Here is an 18,113-nt window from a genome sequence, read left to right on the forward strand (position 1 = left end):
TTTAAAAAATTTTTTTTTATTATGTTTATAATATTGTTTATAATATTGAATCAATTACAAATATTTTATCAATTTTTGATTTCAGATATATTTTGAAAATTTAAAAATTTATTAAATCAAATCGATTGTCTCGTTTGTTTCTCGCACAATCGATTGCATTGGTCGATTATAATCTACATGCATATGAACAAATCACGTGATTAATACTCATATTTTACTATATTACAGTCAGTAGAACAGCAGTGCTGTGTACGAAGTAGTGGTTGTTAAATTGAGTTAATTGTCAGTTATACAAAAATATTCGGAAAAGTTTAAGCATTTAAAGAAAATTCTAAATAAAAATTATTTTTGAGCAAAATGTTTCGTAGTTCGCTTACTTTTGATAAATTATTAGGTAAATTTTTTTTCATTATCAAGTGAACAAAATGTCCGATTGTCAAATTATATTTTTAATTTTTTCGTTAGATAAAGCAACGAGTCATTTGCATCTTGAACCTGATTGGGTAGCAATACTCCAAATATGTGATTTAATACGTCAAGGAGACGTACAGTAAGTGAATATTATCATTTAACCTAAAGCTAACCTTACTATTTTTTAATATGAAATGATGAAACAATAATGTTAGTTTTAAAACATATGTATATATTTTTAAAGTTATTTTTCAAATTCAAAATTATTTAAACCTTCTTAGTTTTTTTATATATATATTTTCATCATGATAACAATAATATTTAATTATTATTATTAATATCTTATTATTTTTATATGGATATTTAATAAAAAAGAAATCAAATTTTATATATTATGTATTTTTACATATACAGACCAAAAGCAGCACTCGCAGCTATAAAAAAGAAAATGACAAATGCAAATCCACATGTAGCTTTATTTGCTTTATTGGTAAGAAAACTTAATATTTTTGTTATTTATTAATTATTATTTATATTAGAAACATGTTGTTTTGTTATTAAGGTTCTAGAATCTTGTGTTAAAAATTGTGGTACATTGATACATGATGAAATTGGTACCAAACAATATATGGAACAACTTAAAGAATTAGTAAAGACAACAACACATGAAAATGTTAAACTTAAAACTTTAGAATTGATTCAAGCTTGGGCTCATGCATTTCGTAATAGTCCTAAATATAGAGCAGTGCAAGTATGTTAAATAAAAATCCTTATATGTTGTATTTTATTTTTAATAATATAAAATATTAATATTAATAAAATATTTAGGATACTCTTAACATAATGAAAGCTGAAGGACATAAATTTCCTACTTTAAAAGAAAGTGATGCTATGTTTATTGCTGATACTGCTCCAGCATGGGCAGATGGAGATGTATGTCATCGTTGTCGAGTATCATTTGGAATGGTACAAAGAAAACATCATTGTAGAGCATGTGGTCAAGTATTTTGTAGTCAGTGTTCAAGTAAAGTATCTACACTGCCTAAATTTGGAATTGAAAAGGAAGTTAGAGTTTGTGAAGCATGTTATGAACAACTTAATAAGTAAGTTTTTCACATTTTTATTATAATATATTATAATTTTTATTTTGTTTTCAATTATGTCATTTATTTTTATAGACCATCTACAGCTCAAATTAAAGAAGCAGATTTACCTGCTGAATATCTTAACAGTTCTTTAGCTCAACAACAGCAAGTATGCAATTGCATAAAAAAATTAAAAATTAAAATGAAAATTAAAATGATGTATATAAAATAAAAATATTCTATTTTATTAGGTACCTCCTAGAAAAACAGCAGCTGAGTTACAAGAAGAAGAAGAACTTAATCTTGCTATAGCTTTAAGTCAAAGTGAAGCAGAACATCAAGAGAAAGAAAAAAAAAGAGGAAACCGTGCAACAAAAATAAATCCTCCTAATACACGTGTTGTGAGAACATCTTCACCACCACCATCACCTGTTTGTTTACAAAAACACAAAAAAAATAAATATATAGGATGTTTTTTTTATCTCGCAAAATTCTTATAAAAAATTATTAATTATTTATATTTAAAATATCAATTTATAAAATATTTTAATCTATTATCTGATAATAATAATTTATAATTGACTCTAGTCCAGTAGGATAATCTTCATACTAACACATAGAAAACACAAAATTTTTTTTATTAGCTATTTTTTCTAGTTAAAATTTATAGAACACATAAGTATTAATAAACAAGATAATAGATAAATAATAGTAATATATTTTATAGAAAATATTCAGATAAATTGATTACTAAAATCTGAAATTTTATGATTCTATTTATGTTAAAATCTTTTTCACTATAAAAAACTTATAAAAAAATAATTTGCAACATAATATTTTTTTTTCAAAGCAAAATTTTTTAATAAAAATATTTTTATTAAAATATTATATATTATTATTAAGTCTATATTTTTATTTTGCGAGATAAAAAAAAACACTTTATATATATTGTAAATGTATTATAAATTTTATTTTTCAGCAAGAAGAAGCAGAAGTTGATCCAGAACTTGCTAAGTACTTGAATCGTAAACGTTGGGAACTGAGACAAAGTGTACTTGAAGAGCATAGTTCCAGAGCAGATGTTACAAGTCCTTCAGCTCCTAATATAAGTAGTCCAATGCCACAAAAAGTTATAATTACAAAACAACAAAATGGAGAAGTTGATAATCAAATGGAAGAATTTGTTAATGCTTTACGTTCTCAAGTTGAAATTTTTGTTAATAGAATGAAAAGCAATTCATCAAGAGGAAGATCAATTGCTAATGATAGTTCAGTACAAACTTTGTTTTTAAATATTACTGCTATGCATTCCAGGTTTGTTTTAAAGAATATTTTTAATTTATATATGTACAAAATTTTATCATATTATAAATTTTTTTAGATTATTGAGATACATTCAAGAACAAGATGATAGTAGAGTATATTATGAAGGTCTTCAGGATAAATTAACACAAATGAAAGATGCTAGAGCTGCTTTAGATGCTTTACGAGAGGAACATAGAGAAAAATTACGAAGACAAGCAGAAGAAGCTGAAAGGCAAAGACAAATGTTGATGGCTCAAAAATTGGCAATTATGAGAAAGAAAAAACAAGAATATTTGCAATATCAACGTCAGCTTGCTTTACAAAAAATTCAAGAACAAGAAAGAGAAATGCAAATGAGACAAGAACAACAAAAGCAACAATATATAATGGGTATACATATAAGTTCAATAAAGTAAATTGAACTAAATATGAAATAATTTTTATTTATACATTAAATATGATTTAGGTGGTTATCAAGCAGTTTCTGGTTTTATTGGACCATCTCAAGGTTCACCTGTTCGTCATGTTCAGTATCAAACACCAGGAACTAACTATAATCCTATGTCGCCAACTAATCAAGGATTTATATATGGGCAACCTTCTATGAAACAATATCCCATGCAAGGTTATAATATACCACCAATGAATTCTATACCACCTCATGTAATGGGACCAATAACAAATCAAGAGCAACCAACTGATTCTGTCCAGGGACATGAGGCGATGGGTCGAGTTTCTGTTTCTGGACCAGGAATGGTTAGTATAATTCTAAATATATTTAAATATATAATTATAAATACATTTATATATATTTGTTTTCAATATTTCTAAAAAATATTTTGATTCATATATTTTATTTAATTGTTTTATATATTTTTTTTTGAAGATGTCTCAAATTACAAATCCCATACCGCAACTTCAGCAGACAGGTGGGCATCAAATGGGACCTCCATCACAACAAGGTCCTCCACCCAGTCATATGACACAAACACAACCAACAGCAGTGCATATGCCGCCGCATCAGGGTCCACAAATTACACAGGCAGGACCACCAAATCAAATTCCTCATACTATACCTCAGATACCACAAAGTCATATGGGTCCATCACCTGCACAAATGGGACCTGGAGCACACGGCCCTCCAGGACAAGTCGTTGGTCTGCAAATGGGATCTCAACAATCGTCTTCAATGTCAGGTCCTCAAGGATCTTCGATGCAACCTCACGTTTCAAATACACCTATTTCATCTCAAGGATCAGCAACAATTCAAATACCACCTGGAACTACAACTGGTTCGATTTTAACATCGAATCCTCCAATACAAGGTTCTCAAGCACCTGGTGTACCAACTATGCAAGGTATAACTCAAGTTCCAGTATCTCAAGGACAACAATTACAATATCAACCACCAACTTCTCTACCAGCTGCATCAAATGAATCTTCCCAAGTAAAAGAGGATTCGAAACCAGAAACAGCAGAATTAATTTCTTTTGATTGAATGAATAACTTGTGCATACAAGTTAACTTATAATAAGAAATGCATTTAAGGTAATCATTTTGCATACCAATTTTAATCTTAATTTGGCATTAATTGTTTCAATTTGATGATAAAATTTTTCAAATGTTGTTTATAGAATTAAAAAATATATAAACTTAAAATCACTATTGGGAAATCTAAAATAGTGATTTTCTGGATTGTGTAATAATGAATAATATTTTACAGTATACGGAATGATATTTATGAAAATAAGAAAATATTTATTTCATTATTGGTGTTTATTTTATGTTATAGAAATTTCCAACAATAATATATACACAAATTAAATATATGATTTTTGTTGCATAATTGTTGAATATTATCTGATGAATAATTATAATATTTAAATAACAAAAACATACATTTTATGTATAAGCATGTAGATATAATGTATGTACAAAATATTTATGTTACATAGCATAAAACTGAAGAAAACTAATTTCACCTATATATTGACTTTTTACTAAATATATATCACTTTTTTTTTATAAAATTAATTTTAAAATATTATTTTCCTTATAGAAAAGAAAAATGAAACATATTTACGAAATACAAGATATTTAAAATTTTTAATTATAGTAAAATTTTTTATTATATTAATCAAACATTTTTTCTTAATTTAATACTGCATTTACATTTTTATTTTTTTTTTCTTAAAATATTTAATAAAAAAAAATTTCGTGCTTTTTTTTTAAATTTATTTTTGTTTCCAATCATATTGTTTCCACTTGACCTTTTCTTCGTGGTTTCACTTCTTGTGGACAGGTGAATGATGTTTCTTCAGAATGTTTTCTAATCACAGTTGATGACTCACCATTAGTAGAACAAGCAGAAATTTGACCATCTTTTTTTTCTTGGCATATATGTGATATATTTATTCCATTAGAAGTTAAAGATGCTTTTCGAAGCCGCATATCTTCTAAAGGAATTTCTTCACTTCGTGGTCTTGGCATTTTTGGTGAATTATCTCTAGATCGTAAACCATTTTCGTGACTTTTTTCATTTGAAACAGTATCGCTGCGTTTTGAAGTTGACGATGAAAGACCGGGAGTAGGTCTGGTAATATTTTCTCTACGCATTTGTGCTGCAAATCCAGGAACTTTATTTACTGTGAACATTGGACGCGGTTGATGATCTTTCGATCTTGAACCACGTCCTATTAATCCTGAAAATTACACTAAAATGTTAATTTTTATAACTTTTATCAAATTTATTTATTTTTGCAATAATATCTCTTACGTTCATGTCGAAAACCACGTAGTGCATAATTTGGTGGTGTTGTAGCGTGCGGTATGCTTGTAGGAATGTCCAGCAATCTTGCAATTTGAGTCATTTTCTTTTGTCTTGCTTTTATTCGTCCTTTTGTTAGCCTTTAATAAAAAAATCAATACAAAATAAAATATATAACAAATATTCATTATATTACATAAGCTTACCTTTGTTTCGCGGCCATACATCTTATATGATCATCGAAAATGAATTTTGTTGATAATAGTGGAACACGATTGCCAGTACTACTACTTAAAGGTTTATAAATTGTTAAGTGTAAACATCTAGAATCATCTTTGTCACCTGCGACTTCGATATCTTGCAGAAATCCTACCAATTTTGCTACACCCCAACCGAGTTTACTAGTATCAGGTTCAACGAGAATTAATTGTACTACATCGATGACGAGAAAACGACGAATTTTCTGGCCATCTTTCCATACAACTGTACATGCGATTAAGTCGCTATTATCTATATAAAAAAATAATTGCAATTTAATATTTGTATAAATGAATATTTAATTCGAATATAAAAAACAAAGTAACTTTTACTTAGATCAAGAACATTATCAACTTGAATACAATTAGCTGGATTCGTTAATGGCAATTGTGTTTCTGCTTCCATATTAAGAGTCAATGATAAATCTCTTATTAAAAAGAATACTCTTATAGCGCGTCTTGCTCTTTCAACCTATATAAACGTTAATTTTGTTTCTTATTAGTTTAAGAACTCATATTATATTAATAATAAAATAAAAAATTTAATCTTCAAAATATTTACATCTCCACATGGTAATCTTTTAGTAAATTCGATACCCGTCATTGGAGTTCCTGTTGGTGGTAATAAAATATTACTATCCATCATTAACCATTCGACATTCAAAGGTCGTTTTTGAATTTCACTATATTCATCTTCAAACATATCTAGAAATATATCTTCACTCTAAAAATAAAATCAAATATTTTTTTATGATTTTTGATATTTCAGAAAAAAAAATTCTAATAACAGACCTTATAAAAATTTTTTAATAATGATGTACTTTGTTCTTTGGCTGCTTGAATTGCTGCCAAATGTGAATCTTTTAACATGCTTTGTCCTTCTGACATTACTAATTGTATTAGTAATTTAATTGTCAATTCTAGAGTAACAAGTCTCACTCTTGCATCTAATAAAAATATTATTTGTCGATTATTATTTAAAAAATTAGAATAAACATTCTATAAAATGACTCACTTGTTTGACAACTTAATGTTATGATATGAATCAGTCTATCTATTAAAATTTCATTATATGAATTCGTCGTTGAATTTTGTGAATTGCATAAAATTGGATCCAAAGTTTTACGATCTATGCCCTTAAAAATTTATTTAATTAAAACAAAAATAAAATCTTATTACATACAATATTTGTAAAATATTTTACCTACTTGATTGTTAGCTAGAGCATATAATAAACATAATGCAAATAGAGCGGCATAATCATTTTCTGTACAAAATAAAGAATTTAAAATAGTTTCTAAAAATGGCTTATTTGATAATGATTCAGTTACATTTTTTTGAGCATGAGGTGTTAAAGGACTTTCTAATGCTAATCTTTGTTCTTTTTCTTCATCAGTAACATTTAAGTGTTTGATTTCTTCTAAATCTTCAGTTGGAATGCTTATTTCTTGTTGTTCTGGGCTCATAAGTATAGGCATATCTCCTGATGAAGCAGTATCAAATGATGTACTGGCATGATTTATTTCTAAAACTTCTTCACTTCCATTCTCACTATCTTTTCTTTCTAAATTATTTTCATCTTCACAAAGTTCATCTGATATTGTTAATGATTCACTTAAATTTTCTAAAGATTTTTCCAAACTTTCTTTTGGTGGTGAAAAAGCAATTGGCTTATCTGATGAAATATTACCATACATTTCAAGTACTTTACTTGCACCTGTTTGTATTGTTTCTAAATCTGATAATAGCATTACTGCTGCTAATGTATGTACAAGAGGACCATGAGAAACTATTAGAAATACTTGAGAGAGTAAAAACAAAGCTACAACAATGCTCACATGTTTTCTTTCTTCCTATGAATTATAAATAAATTAAATTTAAATTATTATCATATCAAATAATTCTAGATATAATTAAGAACATACCTGATTTTGGCACAGAAGATTTTTGTATTTCATAAGTGAGTAAACATATAATGGAACTAATAATTTATGAAGCAAATGTTCTGATAAAACTTTATTTAAATCAGATATATTTAAACAAAGAATGTCATTTAAATAATGCAAGTGATCCAAATGTTCTGCTACTAAATCTGATAATCTATTTTGGCTTTGATGACTGAAATATATATGTATATATATATAATATGTAATAAAAATATATATGTAAATATATATGTATATATATATATATATATATATAGATTATGAAATATCTTACAATTATTTAATTATATTTTTTTTAAATAATAACTTACTCAGCATCATTTCTAACACAAGTATCAAGTTCTATAATATGATTACCAATAAACCATACAAGATTGCTGAAATAGGGAGCAGCAGTGCGATCTCTTATAAATGCTAACATAGAAGCATCTTCTACTCGATATACATTTAATGTTAAAGTTCGCACTGCTATACGAACCATTCCTTCTGAGTGATTAAAAAATTTGATTGCTTCTGTATATAATGGAAAATCATTTGTGTGCTGATAAAAAAAATCAGAAATTAAAACACATTCTTTTTTGTATACCAAGTGCAGAATTTAAATGATGATGATAATGAAAATGATCACAGTAAAAAGCATAGTATGAATAAATTAATTATAAATACATATAGATATTATAACATTAAATTGGGAAGAAATAGTAAAAAATTATTATTAAAATTAATGAATATGATGAGATTAGCAAAAGTGAAATAATAGACACAGAGGATTATCATGTGTACCTCGTTTACCTCGTTATAAAAAAAATGTATGGTATGCGCATTTAACTTCAAGCTTAAAGTCTTTAAAAAACTGATATAATATGCCATCACTTCTTCATCACTGAAGTCAAATTTGTGCACTATTATACTGTTTACATGATTATTACTTAGTAAATAATCTGAAAACATATATTTTTTTAAAATTTTATCAAAAGTGATTAATCAAATTTATAATTTTGATTATAAACTTACATAAAGATGTTTCATTACGTATATTTTCAAATAAAATGTTTAAAGTTTGTAATAATTGAACACATACATAGCTTCCACATTTTTGCTTCATTATACGTAGAAAAAATGAAAGCATGTTTTTTTCCAGAAAGAAACTAATAAAGAATATTCAGTTATTATTTATTATACAAAAAATTTATTAATGATTTATATGATCAAATAGCAACTGTATTATAAGAACTTACTCAAATACACTGCTATCATTTTGATCACCCCATATTAAAATTTCAGCTATAGAACGAAGAGTTTCTACCAATAAGCCTCTATTATTTTCAGATACTGTTTGATTTTTTGAAAGAACATGGTATAAATATCTATATATAATAATAAACAAAAAGTAAAAGTTTACATATAGTTTATATATATACATATATATATATATATATGTATATATATACATACTTAAGATGTTCTAAAGAATGAGGATTCTTGGGCTTCCACAGCCCTCCACCAAACCAGCTTCGACTTCGAAACATTTTTTAGCAATACAACTGCATTTGGGTGGTGTCTTGCATTAAATTCATATTCCTTTTGTTTCTTGTCTTTTTTTTTCTTTTTTCTTTTTTGTTAAAGAAATATTACCGACATTTGTTTATGTTATTAAAATTATAATTATTTAATGTTTATTTAAAATTTTTATAAACATTAAAATGATTGTCGAAATGGTAATAAAATTTAATACATTATTCAGGTTCAGGTTAGAATTACTTTTTTATTATATTTTTATTTTTGCTTTAATTATTAATTACTATAATTTCATATAAAGTGTATTTACATTTTTTATACATTTTTTTAATTACACAATTAACAGTTTTTAAAATTATAATAATCACGTACTTTCAATTTTACGCGACGCAAAACGAAGCCTACCCTCCATTACTGAATAATCAGTGAATCATGAAACTACATGTTAGGTTAGTTTAATGTCACTTATTATTATTATTAGAAATGTTAAAATTTTTATTTATAAAAAATATGATATATTATTAATATATTATTAAATTTTATATAGATAATGTGAATATAAATAAACAGATAGAAAAAATAAAGAGGAAATATCAATATAGTTATGTTGACATGGAATGAGATATCAAAGTTCTTATATTGAAAAAATTAATATAAATATTTAAATAATGAGAGTATTGGAATTGTACAGTGGTATTGGTGGAATGCATTATGCCCTTCAAGGTAAACTATTGTATCATTATATTTTAAATAAATTTAACCTTTATATTATTGAAGAAATTTAACCTCAAAAAAAATTTTTAATTAAAATTTTTTATTATTATGAATAATATTATATTTTAAATAAAATACATAATTATTAGAAAAAATTTTATTTTCAGAAAGTGGTATCAAAGGTGACATTGTTGCAGCAGTTGATATAAATACTGTTGCAAATAATATATATAAATATAATTTTCCAAATGTATTACTTTTGAATTGTAATATTCAATCACTTTCTGCACAAGAGATAAATAATTTAAATATAGATACTATATTAATGAGTCCTCCATGTCAACCTTACACCAGAATAGGACTTCAGAAAGATATGTTGGATAACAGATCTTCTTCATTGCTTCATGTTCTTTCATTGATTCCTCAAATAAAAACATTAAAATATATTCTCCTTGAAAATGTAAAAGGATTTGAAAAGTCTGAAATGAGAAATGCTATATTAAAATGCATAAATACTAATGGATTTAATTATAAAGAATTAATTCTAAGCCCTTGTCAATTTGGTATTCCAAATACCAGATATAGATATTATTTATTAGCAAAAAAAAATAATCTTGAATTTTGCTTTGATCAATCTATATTAAATTTTGAATTATCAGATTCTATTTTAAAAATTCTTCCTAAAAGTAAATATAATTTATTAGCAGAAAAAAGCTATACTCAAAATTCTAAAACAGATAAAAATTGTTATACATTGGAAAATATTCTAGAGCATGTTGAAGGATCACAGTATTTAATTCCTAAAAAATTGTTGGAAAAAAGAGTTTGGTTAATGGACATACGAACATCACAAAGTAATGGTTCTTGTTGCTTTACAAAAGCTTATAGCCACTATGTAGAAGGGACAGGTTCTGTATATTGTCCATATTCAGAAAAAACAATTAAAGAAGCATTTTCAGAAGCAAATAAGTATGAAAGACAATCATTAGAAGTATCAAAAATTCTGGAAAAATTAATGTTACGTTATTTTACACCTAGAGAAATATCTAGATTAATGTGTTTTCCTGAAGAATTCACATTTCCAGAATATATAACAGATAAACAAAAATATAGACTATTGGGAAATTCAATTAACATATATGTGGTTAGTAGATTAATATTTTTATTATATACTGAGAGGAAGATTACATAATATATTTATATAAATATATCTCATATATGTTTCTAATTAAAAAAAAATATTTTTTTATATTTTAAAACAGAATTAAAAAATCTTGATAATTTAAAAATATTTATAAAAAAATTAAACATTAGATAAATAAATGCTATATAGTATATTTAATCTTCAATATAAATACAAATCATTTATAATTATTGTAATTGATTGCAAATATTGCAATCTAGCATTTACAATTTTATAGTTAATTATATATTTTATATAATTCTTATATTTCATTTTCAACTTTGATCAATTCTTAGAAATAATATATTTAGTAAATAATTGTTCAATATCTTTATTATTTCAATACAAAATTTTAAAATACTTAAATAAATATTTTACATAGTTTCTAATTCAGGTGGAATGTGAATCTTCTTTTCTAAAGCAAATTTTTTTAATGCTTGATATTTAGAATGCCAAGATTCAATTTCTTCTCTCATATGATTATTGTCTTCCTGCATAGCTTCCATATCACGATATTCTTGTGTTTTCTCTGATTCTAATTCATCTTTTTGCTCAATTCTTTTGATACGACAACTAGCTGCATATCCTCTGTTTTTTAATGTTCGTCTACGTTGCTTCATACGTACTATTTCTTCTCTAGATAGTCCACGCAATTTCAGCTGCCTGTTTAAATCTCTTACTGATATAGTTACTAGTTCATCATCGCTAATGTCTAAACAAGGTCCAGGTGATAGAGGATCCTATATAAAAATTGATCATATCTTTTTATTAATTATGTAAAATAAGAAATAAAAAAATTTTTTACATTTTTAGATATTTTATGTTATTTAAATTTCTTGTTTTGTAATAATTATTAAAATTAGTTTCTTAATTTATTATTATTATAAAAAAATATATTTTTTTCAAGGAATTTATAAATGACACTTTGTTTTCTTCTACGTCATTGATAGACTTAGAAACATGATGCATTGATAAGAAAAAATTGTGCATTATGCAGGAAAACAACGTACCATTTTTATAGATCGTTTTCCATCCATGGACATTTCTTTTTAACGGAATTTTTCAAGTTACAATGTCAAAAAACCACCAAAGTTCTGATTTTACTTTAGCTTTTACGCTTTGAAGAAAAATTTGCTTAGTCATCGTAGAATCTGTTGCTGGTCAGTTCATCCATTGGAACGATGTAGATATCTTTCTAAAAACATAATCTTTTTCGTTCATTTATTATATATTCATATAGATTTATGAAAATTGTATTAATATTTCGTTGAAAATATATAATTATATTTTCCTTACGTTATTGAAAATTATAAAGCAATCGTATTTGATTTTTGAAGAAATCACATTATGTCCATATTTTGAATTGTATAGATGGCGCACCATGATATTAAGCGAAATATATATATATCTATATACTTTTATTCGAGTTATAGTATTTCACAATAGAGGGCTACTTTTCGTTTATACATATATAGATTTAACACAAGTAAGGCGGGTTTTGTGAATCATAATGATTAATCTTTACTGTAAAAATTTAACATGAATCATGTGTTTAGTTTTAATTTCTTATCATTAAGAGTGAGTAAAAGAAAATAATATACGTTCAGTCATGGTATTCTTATTAAGTTTGCATTTTTTAAAAATTTTTACTATAAGTTAAAAAATTAATTTCACATTTTTTAAATATTGTATTCTTTTGTTAAATTATTTTTTTGTTTTATTGTTACTATGCAATATTTATATTTTATATATAATTACATACAAAGTCTTTAGAAACGTTAAATTTTGTTCAAATGTTTGCGTAGTATTTCCGATGTTTCAGTAATGCAGATGGCGTCTTTAAATCATTCAAATGTTGTCAAAATTTTTTTACAATGACATTAATTTTATTTTTTGTTTATATTTATTAGTATTTAGTTGGTTCAATATTAATAGATAGTGAAATTTTTTACAGTTTTATTTATAAATGCATACGTGTAAAATAAAATAGTAAAAATAGTAATTTAATATATATAATAAAAATATGTTACATATCACATTTTTGGCGTTATCCATGAATTTTTACGTATTAGTTAAAATAACAAATAAAATAAATTTTCACTAAATAAACACAATTGAATGTATAATAATTAGTAATAATAATTGAATTATTAATCATAATGAAAAATAAATGGAAAATAAATAGCTAAATACAAATATTAATAAAATAATATATATTTGTAAAATAAAAAGGAAAAATTAGAATTTTCAAAAATGTTAAGAATAATATAATAATGTAAAAATCAATTTAATACGAATAAAATACATTTATAATAAATTAATTTAATCTAATGCGAATAATTAATTAGATTAAAATTTCATATTATAATATTTCATATTATAAATATAGATTTTAAACAATTGAAGTAAGATTTAATTTGTAATTTGTATCATGTTTCATAATGGATTATATCTAATACAATTTTGAATAATATTAATAATATTAATTAATAATTTAATAAAATAAGAAAAATCTATATATGATTCATTTAAAAAAATTATTTAAATTTTTAATTTATTTAGAAAAAATTATACTTTATTGTGAAACATCTTCATTTTAAAATGCTATAAAATATATTATATATTTATATTACATTATTAAATTATACATCAAATCATTAATCTTTTTTTTTTATTACTATTATTTTTATTATATAAGAAAGAAAAAATCAGTATTGCAGTAATAGTTATTAACTTTTTATTTTTTTCTATTTCAGATCCAGAGAATGATTATTATCTCTTAGTAATTTAATAGCTGAAAAAATGACGACTGGTAGCAAAAGAAAGAAGAGAAGAAGAACAAAAAGATATGACACTATAGATGGTAAGAAAAAAAATATTCATTAAGTGAAAATATAAATGGATTATTGTGTTCAGGAAATATATTTATAAATTTCATAATAAACGTTTTTTTATGCAGTGATTCTTAAATCAGTTTTTAGTTTTTATTATTTTTATTTATTATTCTTATTGTTTCTTTTTTCATATTTTTGCTTAGAAAATTGGTTAAAATATTTTTAATCGACTTTGTTCAACAACAACATGAATCTCATTTATATTTTCCATATATAAATATGTTTTGATTTTCTTTTTTTGATTCAATGATTTGTCGCATTGCGGTTAATCGAATGTCTACCTATTTCCCTTTACAACTGCAGTGATCGACTTGTGAATGCTTTTGTCGTGTTTTGGAAGAGATACGATTTTCTTAAGAGAACTTAGGAGAAATGCCAATGCAGCATATTGGGCAAAGGGATTCGTTTCTTAAAATGACAAAAAAGGATGAAAGATGTAATTTAGAAGATATCATAGAAAGAAAAGATATATTTTGAAATATAATTTTATTATTGTAAATATCAATTTTTGTTCTTCAGTCATTTTTACAATTTTTATCTTGAACAAATTTATAATTTTTAGGATAGATATATACTACGAATATTATTAAGAAATTTCATTTTGCATTTACAATAAATGAAAAGATTTATTTGATAGATTTATAACTCAACAGTTTAACTCTAGACTTATGAGGATAAATCTTTTTTATGTTTTGATTTGATTCTAAATTTAATTGATATTACAATAATGGAAAAATTTCTATAAAATATTAATATAAATTTAAAATTTGTACGTGTAAATTGATAAAGTAATTTCAATTGAAGATGATTTTCATAGTAACGCAATTTGTTTAAAAAATATATAATTCATCTTAATTGAATCAATTATAATTTAATTTGATATTTCATTTAATTTATAATATAACTCCTTTGATCTTTAAACAGGATTAGTTATGTATCAGTTCACTGATATGGTATAACGAATAATTATTATAACACATAAGATAATGAATAGATAATTGAAGCTATTGTTTGATTATTATCTAAATTAAAGTTATTACTCTGGAAGATCATGGTACTTACTATTAAACAGCTTATTCATTACTGCAAGTTCATTAATATATACCAAGTATTCCAGACAGTATCTTGATCTGTACGGTCATTATTAATCAAAGACACTTAAGTTTGAAAATTCATTTTGAAATTTCTTCAAAGTTCCGAGATCATTTTCGATAACGGAATATCCACGAAATTTGATAAATTAGCTAAAAACTCATCTATATCCAAATCCAATCCAATTCAATATAATGATTTAATTGAGTAAACAAAGAATTAAATTTCATTTTCAAAATATAATAATTTAATTATTTCGCTTGTCCCTTTCCCCTAATTTTTTATTTTCCCAGTTGACCCCTTTAAGGAGTTAATCCCGGTCGACGATGAGTATGACGATTCCTTAAAGTTCTTAAAACTTGTTGGTCGCGATAGCCCTTGAAGTTTACGTGTTCCTTATCGTGTTTATCGTCGTCGACACACCGGGCGTCGTTTCGACGTTCTCGGTCGTTCTCGGACGTGTTCGGGCATCGCGCCGACGTTCCGTCGCGACGCAGCTGACAGTCGGTGGCCGAGCATCGCGACGCGCGCATTGAATAAACGTGCTACAATTTTTATTCGTGACACGCGACGAATCTTTTCTCGCTTTTTTTTTGTCCTCCCCCTTTTAGAGAAGAAATCTATCGAATAAACCGTGATAAATTAATCTCGATCGCAGTAAACGGGTTTTGGGTGGCCGTTTTCTCTTCCCTATCCCGATCGTGGACCACCGGGAACTACGTGGGACGAAAGGAACACGTCGCAACTCGAAACTGCAAAAAATGTCCTGCTGTCTATCACGCGGACAACACTGATGGTCTGTATCATAAATACGTGCGCGATGAGAAAAAAAGATTCCTCGAAATTGGCTCGCGGAGAAATTGCCACGCGGCTTCCGAAAGCTCGAGATCGAGGGATGATTTTATTCGGTTCGGTATGGGAACGGCAAGGGTTGGGAATATCGTGTTTATTTATAAAAAAAGAAATAGCCGATCGAACGGTTGGGAATTTTCTCTATCAGTATAGATAAGATGATTTATCTATGTGGAAAAGATGTCCTTTTTTCTTCTCGTTTTCCTATTTTTTCATATTTTCATTGCACAAATAATTGCCTTGCGTTGTTTTACATGTGGGAGTAATTTTATTTAAAAAGTCGAACTGCTCGGAAAATGAAATCGAATTATTCGATGAAATTAGTAAAAGTGAAATATTTCATTACCAGGAATTTCGACCAACGCAAAATGTAAAGGATTGTGTTTGTGTGTGTGTGTGTGTGTTCATTGATGTTTCCGGATTAGAGATTAAACAATTCTCACTCTCCCATTTTCGAATCGAATTATTTAAGAAACAACATCCGCCCTGATTTATGTCAGTATTGTGTTAATAGTAAATCGGATTGATCGTGTAAATGAAAGAGGAAACGGTAACCTTGAGAACAATCTTTCGTCCGATACGATTTTAAAGGAAATCAGAAAATCTTTCGAACGCGTTTCAAGGTTTTTTTTTCAATTTGATATGTTTACATTTTGTAAGAAGGAATCATCGTCATATATTTATTTATTCTTTTCAGAGTATTTATTATTTATTATTCGTACACCTTTGGAAATATATAAATCAATCTGATGTTCATTGATCAGAAATTTCTTCGTGTGCGAAACTTTTCACGTGTTATCACATCGTAAATTTCCTCGACAAGTTTTTTTGTCGACAGTTTCCTCTCTTTTCTGTCGAAAACAAAGTAATAGCGTCGAACAAAAGTCTTTCATCATCAAACTTGCAATAAATTGAATAGTATTAGTATGGAATAAATGACCAAATGCGAATTTCGTATATCGTTCGTTACAATAATTTGAAAAATTATCGACGATAATCTAACAATAAACGTTTTCGTTTCTTTGTATGAATTGTACATGTCCACTTATTTGGATATCCGTTCGATCGATTAATTTACAAAGCTAACGAAGTATGTTACATGCTTTGTTTCCATTTCCTTTTGTGTATATTAAAAATTGTACAAAATATTCAGGATTATCATTTCATAACAAACAGACTTATTTTCAAAGCACTTCCTTTCATATTTTTTCTTCTTTCGTTAAATTTGTCGAGTCTTGTCTTATTTCTTACGTTCCTCGTTTTCTTCTATTAATTATCCTTTCTTATCTTCATCGATAGTGTTATTTTTTAATATTTTCTCGTATTTATCTTCATCTTCTTCTGTCATCGGTTTCCTTTTTCGTTGAAGCAGTTTTAACAATTTCAAACATGAAGTTTAAAGTATAATTTTTTCCAACAATATTTCCGTATTTAATTTAAAGAATTAAAATTTATTCCTCCTCGTTACAATATCAATTGTACTTTTCACCACTTTCAATTAATACAAATAAATTTCTCTTATTCAATCCGTTTATAATTTCGTTGTTTTATTTACGAATATTTCGGAATTTTCATTAATGCATTTACCGAAAGAAAAATTATCCGTTGAGTCACAATATTCTCGATTTCTCTTTTTCACCCCGTTTCTCTGATTTGTTTCAATCGTCGAACCGTATTCCCGATTAAAGAAATCTCGTTAATTCTAAAAACGTCTCTTTTCACCGTTTCTTTAACTTCAGTCTCTCACACAACTCTTCCAGTTTCTTATCCATATATTTCCAACATAGAAAAGTGTCTTCTTCTCAACGAATCCTCGATCAAGATTCTGGATTTCCATAATTTTTACTTTGACAATTTTTCTACGAGCTCACGAACTTCTTAACGCGTATCGATTTAGTTTAACATTGGACGAAAAACGGATAATTGGATTACGTTAAATCTGAAGATTTAAAGATTTAGAAGATTTAGAAGATGACTTAATCGTGAAATTTATTAAACGCAGTGTGTGTTCCCAGTTTTTCCCAGCCGTGCGATAATCCGTTGAAAACTTTATCGTTAAAAATCGCAATCCCAGACTAACGAAATCCTC

At 26.0% G+C, this 18,113-nt stretch overlaps 5 protein-coding genes across 16 annotated transcripts in view; 3 read left to right on the forward strand and 2 right to left on the reverse strand.

Moving 5' to 3' along the window:
• The first annotated feature begins 203 nt into the window (after positions 1-203).
• Positions 204-4,786, forward strand: LOC107998677 (hepatocyte growth factor-regulated tyrosine kinase substrate). The gene is made up of 11 exons (XM_017058072.3): positions 204-394; positions 466-550; positions 826-901; positions 974-1,162; positions 1,240-1,514; positions 1,590-1,665; positions 1,748-1,927; positions 2,476-2,810; positions 2,878-3,191; positions 3,268-3,557; positions 3,688-4,786. The coding sequence occupies exons 1-11, from the start codon at positions 358-360 to the stop codon at positions 4,297-4,299; spliced, it is 2,469 nt and encodes an 822-aa protein (XP_016913561.1). The 5' UTR covers positions 204-357; the 3' UTR covers positions 4,300-4,786.
• LOC107998676 (protein CLEC16A homolog) lies at positions 4,559-9,367 on the reverse strand. 7 transcript variants are annotated; one of them, XM_062084601.1, is made up of 14 exons: positions 9,227-9,367; positions 9,010-9,138; positions 8,786-8,919; positions 8,564-8,712; positions 8,083-8,312; positions 7,751-7,943; positions 7,034-7,678; positions 6,841-6,961; positions 6,618-6,772; positions 6,388-6,549; positions 6,159-6,297; positions 5,775-6,078; positions 5,578-5,708; positions 4,559-5,503 (listed from the first exon to the last, which is right to left on the reverse strand). In XM_062084601.1, exons 1-14 carry the CDS (start codon positions 9,298-9,300, stop codon positions 5,052-5,054), a joined length of 3,018 nt encoding a protein of 1,005 aa, XP_061940585.1. In that variant the 5' UTR covers positions 9,301-9,367; the 3' UTR covers positions 4,559-5,051. The 7 variants fall into 7 exon arrangements, with proteins under 7 accessions (XP_061940585.1, XP_061940587.1, XP_061940584.1 ...); XM_062084603.1 differs by having other exon boundaries at positions 4,559-5,515; XM_062084600.1 differs by having other exon boundaries at positions 6,153-6,297.
• Positions 9,368-9,869: 502 nt separating this feature from the next.
• LOC107998678 (tRNA (cytosine(38)-C(5))-methyltransferase) lies at positions 9,870-11,998 on the forward strand. Of its 2 annotated transcripts, XM_028667147.2 has the most exons (3): positions 9,870-10,012; positions 10,171-10,689; positions 10,774-11,998. In XM_028667147.2, exons 1-3 carry the CDS (start codon positions 9,958-9,960, stop codon positions 11,193-11,195), a joined length of 996 nt encoding a protein of 331 aa, XP_028522948.1. In that variant the 5' UTR covers positions 9,870-9,957; the 3' UTR covers positions 11,196-11,998. The 2 variants fall into 2 exon arrangements, with proteins under 2 accessions (XP_028522948.1, XP_016913562.1); XM_017058073.3 differs by having other exon boundaries at positions 10,171-11,998.
• Positions 11,502-12,635, reverse strand: LOC107998679 (transcription factor MafG). Of its 2 annotated transcripts, none has more exons than XM_017058074.3 (3): positions 12,483-12,635; positions 12,197-12,381; positions 11,502-11,926 (listed from the first exon to the last, which is right to left on the reverse strand). In XM_017058074.3, the coding sequence occupies exons 2-3, from the start codon at positions 12,227-12,229 to the stop codon at positions 11,561-11,563; spliced, it is 399 nt and encodes a 132-aa protein (XP_016913563.1). In that variant the 5' UTR covers positions 12,230-12,381; positions 12,483-12,635; the 3' UTR covers positions 11,502-11,560. The 2 variants fall into 2 exon arrangements, with proteins under 2 accessions (XP_016913563.1, XP_016913564.1); XM_017058075.3 differs by having other exon boundaries at positions 12,197-12,394; positions 12,483-12,562.
• Positions 12,636-13,942: 1,307 nt separating this feature from the next.
• The window catches only part of LOC107998674 (ankyrin repeat and fibronectin type-III domain-containing protein 1), a 98,270-nt gene continuing 94,099 nt past the window's right edge, over positions 13,943-18,113 (forward strand). For 3 of the 4 annotated variants that reach the window (XM_062084582.1, XM_062084585.1, XM_062084584.1), the window contains exon 1: positions 15,658-15,968. In XM_062084582.1, the coding sequence (XP_061940566.1) occupies positions 15,966-15,968 (3 nt within the window). In that variant the 5' untranslated portion in view covers positions 15,658-15,965. Of the gene's footprint in view, positions 14,050-15,657; positions 15,969-18,113 lie in introns of those variants that run through there. The other variant, XM_062084583.1, reaches the window with a different exon arrangement.

The sequence above is a fragment of the Apis cerana genome, linkage group LG14 (assembly GCF_029169275.1).
Source record: "Apis cerana isolate GH-2021 linkage group LG14, AcerK_1.0, whole genome shotgun sequence".
NCBI lineage: Eukaryota > Metazoa > Arthropoda > Insecta > Hymenoptera > Apidae > Apis > Apis cerana.

What these genes read in the sequence shown, in the direction of transcription:
- LOC107998677 (XM_017058072.3), top strand. Translation starts at nt 358, where the DNA reads ATGTTTCGTAGTTCGCTTACTTTTGATAAATTATTAG. An exon ending in CTAAATATAGAGCAGTGCAA is followed by an intron (nt 1,163 to 1,239) that starts GTATGTTAAATA and finishes TAAAATATTTAG; the next exon opens with GATACTCTTAACATAATGAA. An exon ending in ATTACTGCTATGCATTCCAG is followed by an intron (nt 2,811 to 2,877) that starts GTTTGTTTTAAA and finishes AAATTTTTTTAG; the next exon opens with ATTATTGAGATACATTCAAG.
- LOC107998676 (XM_028667144.2), bottom strand. Translation starts at nt 9,300, where the DNA reads ATGTTTCGAAGTCGAAGCTGGTTTGGTGGAGGGCTGTGGAAGCCCAAG. An exon ending in CATTCTTTAGAACATCTTAA is followed by an intron (nt 9,139 to 9,226) that starts GTATGTATATAT and finishes TATTATATATAG; the next exon opens with ATATTTATACCATGTTCTTT. An exon ending in AAAGATTACCATGTGGAGAT is followed by an intron (nt 6,298 to 6,387) that starts GTAAATATTTTG and finishes ACGTTTATATAG; the next exon opens with GTTGAAAGAGCAAGACGCGC.
- LOC107998679 (XM_017058074.3), bottom strand. Translation starts at nt 12,229, where the DNA reads ATGTCCATGGATGGAAAACGATCTATAAAAATG. An exon ending in GAAAACGATCTATAAAAATG is followed by an intron (nt 11,927 to 12,196) that starts GTACGTTGTTTT and finishes ATTTTTATATAG; the next exon opens with GATCCTCTATCACCTGGACC.
- LOC107998678 (XM_017058073.3), top strand. Translation starts at nt 9,958, where the DNA reads ATGAGAGTATTGGAATTGTACAGTGGTATTGGTGGAATGCATTATGCC. An exon ending in AATGCATTATGCCCTTCAAG is followed by an intron (nt 10,013 to 10,170) that starts GTAAACTATTGT and finishes TTTTATTTTCAG; the next exon opens with AAAGTGGTATCAAAGGTGAC.